The following is an 11,317-nucleotide window of genomic DNA, read 5'->3' on the forward strand; positions in this document are numbered from 1 at the left end:
CTTGATGGCTATGGGCAGATGGCAAAGAAAGAGAACTCCCCCTTTCAGTAGACTAGAAAAAGAGGATAGAGGGGAAAAGAGAGGGTGGCAGGACTGAGAGGAGTCAAGGGAGGAGGCTTCAATAGGGAAATATAATGAAAAAACTGTGAAAAAAATGAAATGTTTAAATAAATAAATAAAACCTCATTGGGGAATTATAGCTCTAGCCATACAATAGGAGTGTGGCTTAGTTGCTAGATGAAAGATAAAATGAAGGGGAAGGGATATAGAACATTATATCTTGAAAATCCTATGGCTCCATTTATCTGGTGATTATTGTCCCTAAACTTCAGATTAAAACAAATCAAAGAGCTGAGGATACAGCCAATGGTATACGGTTTGCCTAGCATTTGCGAGGCCTTAGATTCAGTCCCTCAGACTGGAAGGGAAAAAAACAAACAAACAAACAAACAAACAAAAACATGCGTTTCATTGAACATGGAATTCATGCCTGGAAACTGAACACTTTGAAGGGCAAAGACAGAAAGACAGAAGCCCAGCGTAGCCTAGACTGCAGAGGGAGACACTTGTCTCAAAAAATAAATGAAGCAGTGAGGTGGCTCAGCAGGTAAAGTACTTGCTACCAAGTTAACTAATCTCAGTTGCTGGGACTCACATGGTACAAGGAAAGAACCAGAAGTTATCCTCTGACCTAAATAGAGAGAGAGAGACAGACAGACAGACAGACAGACAGACACACAGAGAATAAACAAATGTAATAAATAAATTATATAATTAATGGGAATGTGCGTAAGATCTGAATATGTCTCAATAAACTTGCCTAATTTTGTGAATTTGTCAGGGTTCCCATTCACCTATGCAAGTAAGTCTTAAATCCCGGTGGGCCCCATGTTTCTGAGCCTCCCCAAGCAGAATGGATGATGGTGGAGTGGAGAGAAGATGGCATGATTTGCCCTGGTCCTGTGCAAGACCTGTTGGCTTTCTTCCTACAAGTGAATGAATTACCTAAAAGCAACGTAAACTTGTCTTCTGGCTCTACCCACCATTGGCCTTTCCATAATGTGGGATCTGTCACTGGGGGTTAGCCAAGCTAGCTCTTGACACTCTTGCACTCTTTGCAGGAAACAGCATCCTCCATTCAGCAGCTGATAGTGTGACCAGTGCGGTACAGAAGGCAAGCCAGGCCTTGAATGAGCGTGGGGAACGGTTAGGCCGAGCAGAGGAGAAGACAGAAGACATGAAGAACAGTGCCCAGCAGTTTGCAGAAACTGCATACAAGGTGAGCCAGCAGAAAGCAGGGTCTCCATGCTAGATTTTCAGAGATCATAGCATCCAGAAACTGTTCCTGTGGTGAGGGGAAAATCAAGTAATATTTCATATTCCTTCTGGTGGGCCATTTCCTAATTACTAGAGACTTGAAGTTTTTCTCCCTATGCATGGTTTTTGTTCTTATCTCATTCTCTGACTTCCTGGCTTTTAGATATTCAGGTAACAAAGAAAATCTTTAACTACTGCCCCAAATAAAAGGGTTCAAGTTCAGGTCACAGAAAAAGGGAGAAATGAGATCTGGTCTCCCGATATATCCCTGTTCTTGGCTACAATTGAAAGAATTATGGTGGAGCTGAGGCTTCTCCAGTGTCCTTTGTGCTCTGTCCATTTCTTACTCTGTATCTGTCATCATGTGTCATGTGTCTCTTTACCAGACATGAAGCAATCCCTGGTCTCAAGGCTAGTTTTCCTTTGAAAGTAGCTGGAGGTTGTTGATTCAAAACCTCTGTCTGAATCTCTAATTTTGAACAGAGGTGCAGCAAGATTATCTCTTGTCCCTGAACTCAGAGAACAGGGGATACTTAGCATTCATGCTCATACTTTTGCTGAGGACTGCCTTGCCGAAGGGAAAAGAACTATGTACTGGCAGCTCCTATCTAAGGCAATCATAACCAAAGGATAAAGGAGGTCCACTGGGCAGCTGGTAAGGAGATTGATTACTGCACCTGTACTTCAGGTCAAAGACTAGTTTGTTTCTAGCTGGTTATTTGAATTAAAGTTTCTGGGAACCATTTCTACTGGTGACATATTAGCCTGTCAGGCTCAATATCTGTACCTTCAGAGTTTTTAGTTGATCTTTGAAGAAGAATAACTCAATTAGCCTCGACAGAATTCTCCACTTCTGCTGAGGAAACAAGAATGGGCAACCAAGAAGCAATGAGAAAAATATGTTCTACAGGGCAGAAGATGCTTCTCCAAGGCTCACAAACAAGCATTTTAGGAGACTGGCTCCTGGCAGATGCTTCTTCTGGCTTTCCTCCATGATTGTTTTTATATAGACCTGTCTAAGTGTCTCAATGACTCTCTATGACGACAGGGTCTTAGTGTGCTACTTGCTCAGAGACCCAGGTAGAGGTCCTTGAAAAACTAACCAAGTCTGTTTGAGAATGCCACAGACAAGCTGGCATCAGGTTCTCACATGTTTGCGCTGTGACGTAGGGAGTAAACCCAGACACATGCTTCCCTGAAGCTTTGGTAGGAGGAGACGATGGCATGGAAAGGCGGGAGATTCCAGGTCCAGATGAACTGATATAAAAAGCAACTTAGAGTGTTTAAGTGGGATATGGACAGTAGAAATCTGGGGAGAAACTCTTAGTGTTGAGTTGGGAAAGGAAAAGCCAAAGAAAGTAACTTAACATCTGTCCTAAAGTTTGCAAAGGGTGGGTAGTCCAGACAATTATCTCTCTTCCCTTCCCACAGAATTGAGCAATCAATGCTGCACTGATAAAACTCTGCTAAAAGAGTTTAAGCTAATGATTAAACCACCAACCATGTTACCAAGGAAGCTGTGGAATTGTTCTTCCTATGTGAGTAGACAATACCTGGATGTCGTCCACATGGACGTCCTTCTCACCAGGGCTTATACAAACAGCCAAGTTCTTGGCGTTTGCTACTATTTCCTTGACACTGTGGTCAAGTTTGCTGAATGGCTGGGGAATAGTAGTTAACTTCTTATGTTTGAGCCCAGCTCTGTCATTTACCATCTGGCTGACTCAGAACAGTTCTAAAGAAGTTATAAAGAAGCAATTCATTGATAATATTACCTCATTGATAACATATCCTCGGGTGCTGAGCAGCATGCACACAAATCTAAATTGTTTATGAGTTATTTCAATCAACATAGCTTGTGATGAGCCTGTTCCATTTGGTCACATAAGGAGCTCAGTAATGAGGCTGGAGAATTATTACAGATGACTGAGAATCTTCAAAACAGCAATTAAAAAAAAAAAAGAATGAAGATGAATATTATGTGATCCAGACTCAGAAGAGAAGGCAGTGGAAAGTTTCCAGTATCTGAACAGAGAGCAATTCTTAAAACTGTCTGTGAGACCGGAAGTCGAGGAAACCATCAAAAGCAGGGGTGCTCCAGCTCTAATCATGCAGGGCAGTTTTCTGTTCTTAGTGCAGATGGATTAGGCAAGAGAAGTTTACATTTTAATTGCTTTCCCCTCTGGAAGTTGTTCCCAGGGAAGAAGAGACACTGTACGGCCCCTGAGTGAGCATGTATGAGGGAGGGTAATATGGTGTCAGAGCGAGGCTTATAGTCTTCTAGAACTGAAGTACATGCTGATGAATTACTAGCCTCAGCAGTGTTCCTAGTGAGCAGGGCAGGTCGACCTCTTTAGATAAGGTGTGGCTGCTTTCCTGGGGACTAGAACTGCTGATTTGGCACCATTGGTATAGGCTTACCATGAAGATGTCATTTCACTGACCAAGCCCCACCCAGGCCAGCTGGTGAGAAGAGGGTTCTGAGGTGAATAGAGGCATTCTACCCACCCCCTACCACCCTGACACAGAAGTGTGTAGCCTGTTGACTCATAAAGAGTGGGCTGTGTTTACAAGAGAAAAACACAGTGCACATGGCTGAGAACAGTCATCCCAGGTGAGGTTCTCTGAGGACAAGGAAGTCTGATGGAAAGTTTGCCCTGTCTTTCCAGATTACAAGTAGAAAACAATCTTGTTCTTCTAATTTTTCCCCAGAACCCCTGCAATGACCCAGATCCAAGAATGAACAGATCTTTTATACAACCTCATCCTCCAGCTACATGGGTGCTGGTGCCCTCTAGAGCAGAGAGGGAGACAATCCTCTCCTGTCCCAGCACCCTCCTCACCCCAGCTTTGGTTAGCCTGTTATGAGGAAGTGTTGTTCCCTCCTGAGTTGTGGGTTTGGCACAGTCCCAGCCATCAGGAAAGAGCAACTCACGACAGAAGCAGCCTTGCACAGTTTCCCCTGCCCCAAAAATTCAAGGTCGCAGTGTGCTCCAGGTTTTCACAGCCCACCACGGGCGGTGAGTCAGCAGGCAAGAGCATTACCCACACTAGGCATCCTCAAATGACATTTCTCACAGTAAGGAGAGTTGATCTGGCCTCTTCTGTACCAGCCGACATTTGCAGGGGAAGGGATGTCAACAGGCATTACCCCTCTGGGGTAACTCTCTTCTTTCCCTCTCTCTCTCTCTCTACCTCTCTCTCTCTCTTCCTCTCTCTCTTTCTCTCTCTCTCCTCTCCTCTCCTCTCCCTTTCTCCTCTATCCCCTCTCTCTATGTCTGTCTTGTCTCTCCATTCTATTGTTTGCGCTGCTGCAGTTCAATTTGTTCCGTTTGGGCCTCCAGGCCAGAAGGGAAGAGACACGGGCCTCTTAAAGAATGTCCCTCTCATCAGTATTTATTTGTCATCATTATTATATAGAATAGCTTACAAATCATGGATAGGGGGTTTCTGTGAAATATTCACTAAGTAAACAAGCACCTGAGTTAGTCTGTGGCAATTTTACAGGCATGGAAAACAATGGGAAGGCATGGAATTCTTTGGAGCTCAGGGTCTCACATCAAGTGTGTATAATCTGGTTCCTAATCTTGTTTAGTCTAGTTCTCTTTCTACTCTTAATATTAAAACCCTTTATTCCCAGATACTTTTCTAAACGAGGGTATTACCACTTCTTGCTAAAATAGCTGTTATTAGTCTGTGCAGGCTAACTCAAAGTAAACACATAAACAACAATGAAAAAAATTTTAAAAACACCTGATAGTTGATAAACAAAAATTTATTTCTCACAAAGAAATCTAAGGTCAAGATGCTAGATTCCATGCCTGGTGAGGGACTGATTTCTGATTCACTTACTTTCGGATTCACCTACTGTGACCCCTAAGAGAGTCCTATCATAGTGAAAAGGGGAAGAGTCTCTAATTCATTCCAAGGACTCTGCTCTTCTGATTCAGTCACCTGCCATGACTGTCTCCTAATGCCATCTCATAACAGTTAGGTTCTGGCACATGATTTTTGCAAAGATAAATATTTGGCCTATAACAAGACTTAAATAGCAAATTGTCCTATCCAAATGTATTTCTACAAATTACAGGTGGCCATGGCACAGGGTCTGATTTGAGCTACTTCCTGAAGATTAGTGGCTATATGTAAACTAGCACAAGCCCCGTTAGTGGAAAGCTAATAGCTCAATGAATACCAAGACAGTAGCCTTGATCAAATATTTATGTTTGGTATTCATTATGCACGACACTTAACAGTTCTGTATTTATTTGATGGCCTTCATTGTTAAATAATACATGAAAACTTGAAGCAGAACAAAAATATAGGCCCTACAGTAAGGGGTCCAGAATGTAGCTGAAGACTAGGGTAAGTCTGAAGCAGAGGTCTATCTCTATCATTTCACTGTGTCTACAGCTAAACGCTTTTAATGTCAGGAGTTATTAGGAATTACCAGAGTTGTTGGGGAGGGGAAAAAAAGCATTAGCACTCAGTATAGCAAAATTAACTCAGAACTCACAAACTCTGCATCTGACAGTTGACTATCAAAATCAGCTAGCAGGAGGTCTGAGGAGATCCTCACTGACACTACCATACATGTTACCAAGACTTTTAGCTAACGTTTTCCATGTAGAGAATAGCCAGGACAATGGCCAGCCATCCTTTTTTACATGCAGAAATATTGGTCCTGTTTTCCCAGTAGGAGCTCAGGGTTCTAAGCTTTCTCTTGTGGCCACCAAGATGACACTGCTAGAAAGATGGATTATTGGCATATTCCAGGAGGAGGCAGAGCACCAGTATTTGGAGGTTAAGGTCTATTACCCATCCCTACTCAATAAGACAATTTAATTGCCAGGAACTTTGGAACTGATTGAAAATCCAAAATGGATATTTTATAGATTATTTTAGATTGTCTTGCTAAATGCTGTTGTTTTCATACATTATGGGATGTATGAGGGTTGGTCTCCTGCTATGTATTCTAATGCTAATTACTGACCCCCAAGATCTGGTTGCCACCTAGATGAGAACTACTCATGTATATGGGTCTTTGTTGTGTAGACTTTGCTGTATCTAATTTAAAATTAATTATTTGATAAAATAGCTAGAAGCCTGTAATTGGGCAAAAGAGAGGAGGCAGTGCTTAGGTTTTCAGGCTTAGGAGCAGAGAGGGACCACAAGGACATGAAGAGAAAGAAGAAGATGTAGCAGGAGTAGAGGAAGATGGAGAGAAGGGAGTTGCAATGGGCACTGTTGACCGTAAGGACGTGGCCATGAATGTTGGCCTAATGGAACAGAACAACCCGAGCAGGCTCTATTAGGGCAAGTCACTTGGAGTGTGAGCTGGGAAATAGAAAAATAGCTTAGAGGGTTGGTGCCTATCCAGCTAGTGTGCTTTAAGACTTCTTACAAATCCAAGAATTCTCTGTCTCGATTATTTGGGAACCAGGTGGAGTGGAGAAGCCCTCTACATGTACCTTTGGAGGGTTCTTCCTGACATAACCAGCGCCTGGATATCCACCTGTCCCTGGTGCAAGACTCTTGCTGGCCTTTGTATTTTGTTTCCATCATTCCTTTAGTGAGATGAAAGAACACCACACAGCATCCTCCGCCAGCAGACACATATACTAACAAAGTTGACGTAAAAGAAGAGGCATATAGCCCTGTAAACTATTTGAGGAAGTGCTGCACATCCACCAGGAGCCACCGTGGATCAGAACGGTGGTGAGCACCAAGCACGGAATCTGTCATCCTGGATGTGGGAAGGGAAACGAGCGAGAGCTCCCTGTTAACAAGGTCTCATTTTTATCATCCCTCTCCCTCTCTCTCCTTAGCTTGCCATGAAGCACAAATGTTGAGAAACTGCCTGTCCTGGTGAACCTCTAAAGAAAATGGCGGAGTTTGTTCAGCAGTCATTACAAGAATTCTAGACCGCTGCTTCTTTGTTGTTGTTGTTGTTTAGTTTGGTTGGTTTTCTGATATAAGGACATTGGTGGGTTTTGGCTTTTCATCTTCAGATGTTAATGTGAATGACAACACGTTGTGTGTATACATTTCCAGATCTTGCTACGGAATGCTGCAATAGCATCAACTTCATTTTTATTTTTTTTTCAGTGTGTGTGTGTGTGTATGTGTGTGTGTGTGTGTGTGTATGTACTTTCCTTTTGAAAGAAAATTGTTTTTGTAGTTTGAATATGAAATTCAGACCAAATAATGAGCCAGGTCTATACTAGCAAAGTTTGTTTTTTTCTTCTCTCAGAAACTAAGCAACAAACAGTTCCATGTGGTGCCATCAGATGATGGTCCTGGGTATAAATAAAAGTCAAACAGGGGTTTCACTTACTCTCCTAGTTCTCTTAATCTGAAAAGCAAAGTTAAAATTCAGTACCCTGAGACTTAACTCTGTACTACAGAAATCACATGGATTCATCAAGGGAATAACAGCGTTGGATTTTGTTCTTTGCTTATTAATCTTATTGCATGAACCATCACAAGCATTCACAAAACAAATCAGAAACACAAATAGAAATCTACTTTGGCTGAAGCACAAACACTTCTGCTCCTTCTTTCCAGTCTGAGTAGTTGGAATTATCATATGAAGGATAAAATTTAATGTACAGACCTACAGAAAAACCTACTTTAAAATCTCTGTGTCTTTATGGGTGTTTCTGTTTTTTGTCATTGTCCCAAATTATAGAAGTTGACATAGGGGGGAGTTATATTTCTAACAAAAAATAATTTATCTAGGGTCAGTGAAGTGGCTCAGTGGATGAAGGTGCCTATAGCATAAACCTGGTAACCAGACTCCAGAGTGAACCTCTAACCTCCACGTCTGTGTTCTGGCATACATGTGCACACCATATAAACACATACATAGAACAACAACAACAACATTAATAAATAAAGTCAAATAAAAATAACAATTTGTCTAGATAAAAGTCTATGTACACTATAATATGAAAAGATTCTACTTTATTTTTCCCCCTTTTTACAAAGCTATGCCCAAATTTAGAGACATTCTTACATTCCCCTTGGGAAAGACCCTTTAGTGTCTTGGTATCTAGGTTTTGGAGGTGTCGGTATTGTTGTTTTCAGTTTATTTTGTGTCGTTTAACATGTGCTTTGTGACAGATGACATACTTGTCAATTTCAAGTTGCCTGGCCTGATACAGGCAGCTGCTTAAAAGCCTTTACACTGCTGTCAGATTGAACAGTCTCCTCCAGACCTTTGGAATATGTGTTGTTCAAGGTCACACTGTGCTTAGACTGTAGAAGTTTTGTTTTCTGGAGGGTTAAAAACTAAACATAAATTACGTACACACGCACGCGTGCGCGCGCGCGCGCGCGCGCGCACACACACACACACACACACACACGCTTATTCCTTATAAAGCAATGAGGCAGACTACACTTGCCAGTCATTCACTGCAATGCATGGAATTTTCAGATGCCTGGGTCTTCAGGACCCCTTTCGTTTTTTGCTATCTACTGAGTCACCTGTCTGTGTGTGATTATAGTCTGTAATGTAGCAGCATAAGATGACTTTAGGTTACTAATGCTGATTTAAATAGCTTAAGTTCTCCTAAGAACCCATCCCTGACAAAAGAACACATTGTCCATGGAATACTATAGGTAAAATATTAGGACGATGGGATTTGTCGCAAACAGGTTGGTGAATCCTCAGGCAGATAATCCAGGTGAAAATCTATATAATATCTATAGGGGGCAGTAGATGTTTACTACATCTTATGCTTTTCTTTTGGTGTCCTAAATGTTTAAAGAAGCCAGGAACATGACATCTGCTGGCTATTGGAACTATCTGATTTCAAAAAAAAAATAAAAAATAAAAGTAAAGAGCCCCCAGATAACACCAACTGGTTTCATTTGTAGACTTTAGCTCAGAAAACTCACATACTTGTCTTCCGATCTGGTTTCAGGGAGTTGGTATAAAAAGTTGAGAGGAACAGTTTATCTCCCCCCAACAACTCCACAATAAAATTGCTCTGACACTGGGCAACAGCGTTGGGGAAGCGCTTCTGAAGGGGCAGGGGCTGAGGTCAGGTGCGCACTGTGAAAGCTGGGCCTTCCTCCTCAGCACAATTCTTACAGGCACTGTCTACAATGTAAGTGCCCTCTACCTGCCCTCTCTCCAGTCTCCCTGCTGATCATTTTAGACCTAACTTTTGTTAGAAATAGCCAGAACTAGAAAAAAAAAAGCCATCTGAAGTTTTGTGGGCTTCCTCTACTGATCAGTCAGCTTCTAGGCCATCACCATGACCTTGGCCTGTGGTGAATCCTGCTTGTCCTTCAGCAGACATAGGGCCTGTGACAGCAGTTGCTGCCCCTCCTCAGTGATCCAGTCTCCCCCAGAAATTCGTTGCTATTCTTTTATGGAAGGTGCTGCAACATGAAACACTAATGTAGGCTAACCCACAGAACTTTGCTGAAAGGACTCCTGTCATTTGGGACCAAGTCATTTTTTGATTTTGCTAGACGACTTACCTTGTTTATTTTATTTCTGCACTTCACTATGAATTTTGGGAATGCTATCTTTCTCTGAAGGACTTTGAAAATGATATTGACAGTGTATAATAAAGTAAAGGAGCTTGCCAGGGTTTCCACCTCTTTCTGGAATGTAGCTGTAGTATTCTTTGATAAAATGATTAGATACCAATGTCCAGGAACTATGCAGTTATTCAGGTTGATGTTTCATTTTAAAGAATGTATTTGTAAAATGTAACAACATCAGTAGCTAACTTTTTTTAAGGTCTGATAAAAGTAAGATAATGTGTTAGGCTTAAAATTATAGTGAAAGCTGTTTTATACTATTGTGACTAGTAAAGATTATGTATTTATGTAGAAACATTTACAGAATGCCATAAATAAGAGCTACTAGTTAAGACAGGTTTCGCTCCTGATTTTCAGAATTGTGATGCTGCTAATGTATGTTGTTCTTGGTTTTTCAGAAACTCTCTATAACAGTGACTAACCTTTTTGTTTCATTCAGAGACAAGCTGTCCTGTTGGTTCACTATTCCAGCAACTCGAATTTTGTCATTAAATATTTTAACTCTGTGGTGAAAGTTTGTTTCTCTCAGTTATTTATGAAACCTATAAAATCCCACCAAGCAGGCCAACAGCATCACACTTCTTATGCTAATGGGGAAGCCTTGTGTGCCCACAGGAAATCTCAGGACTGAGACCAAAACGCTAATGAAATTGTGGGAAACTTGAAGTGTAAAGGAGAGGGCAGCTAAGCTCAGAGTGTGACATGTGTTGAGTAAGTGTTGGATATTGTTTCCTTTCATGTGAAGGAAGCAGTTAGACTGATCACTGCAGACCTTCCTGTTGGTATCCAGTAACACGTGTTCAGATGAAGAGTTTTTCTCCAAATGCCCCATCATTTTAACAGAACAGCTTCCAGCCCTGGTAAAGTATAAGGTAGACTAGATCAGACTGTGTCCAGGTGTCCACTTATTTCTGTGGCAGAGCAAATGTCACCGCACTGGCTTTCAAGGAAAGTGACCTGAGTAACTTTGGCAGTGGAGTTTACACACAGTGAAGCAGGTAGACTCAGAGGCCTACGAGTCTTCACTGTGCTAAGAAGAAACAATGGGGATAGACTTTGGTTAAATGACAACCTGGAGTGTAGCGCCATTAAAGACCCTGCTCTTATGGACCAAATTACAGCTCATTTGCTTGATATACAAAGATTGTCATCCTGTTAAAGTGACTTTATTTGTTACCAAGTATACATTTACCAACTCAGATTTTGAGAGAATTAATATGACCAGTTGATGAGGTCGCTTCATCTGGAGAGGGTACTTCCAGTCACCAGTAGCATTAGAAATGCCTCTGATGGACTCTTTTTCCAGCAAGAAACAAAGACATGGACGACATGGATAAAGGACACCTGCCTAACTGGACAGCACTTCTCTCCCATGTGGAATCTGGACATACACATGTGTATGTATATATATATACATATATATATATATATATGTATA

The 11,317-nt window shown here is 41.6% G+C and overlaps 1 protein-coding gene across 3 annotated transcripts in view; it reads left to right on the forward strand.

The window, feature by feature from the left end:
• Positions 1-10,393, forward strand: part of Stxbp6 (syntaxin binding protein 6) — a 247,991-nt gene extending 237,598 nt beyond the window's left edge. For all 3 annotated transcript variants that reach the window (XM_060368316.1, XM_060368317.1, XM_021652412.2), the window contains 2 exons: positions 1,122-1,279; positions 7,146-10,393. In XM_060368316.1, coding sequence (XP_060224299.1) covers positions 1,122-1,279; positions 7,146-7,169 — 182 coding nt within the window. In that variant the 3' untranslated portion in view covers positions 7,170-10,393. The remainder of the gene's footprint in view (positions 1-1,121; positions 1,280-7,145) is intronic.
• The last annotated feature ends 924 nt before the right edge of the window (positions 10,394-11,317 follow it).

Source organism: Meriones unguiculatus, chromosome 15, assembly GCF_030254825.1.
Source record: "Meriones unguiculatus strain TT.TT164.6M chromosome 15, Bangor_MerUng_6.1, whole genome shotgun sequence".
Taxonomy (NCBI): Eukaryota; Metazoa; Chordata; class Mammalia; order Rodentia; family Muridae; genus Meriones; species Meriones unguiculatus.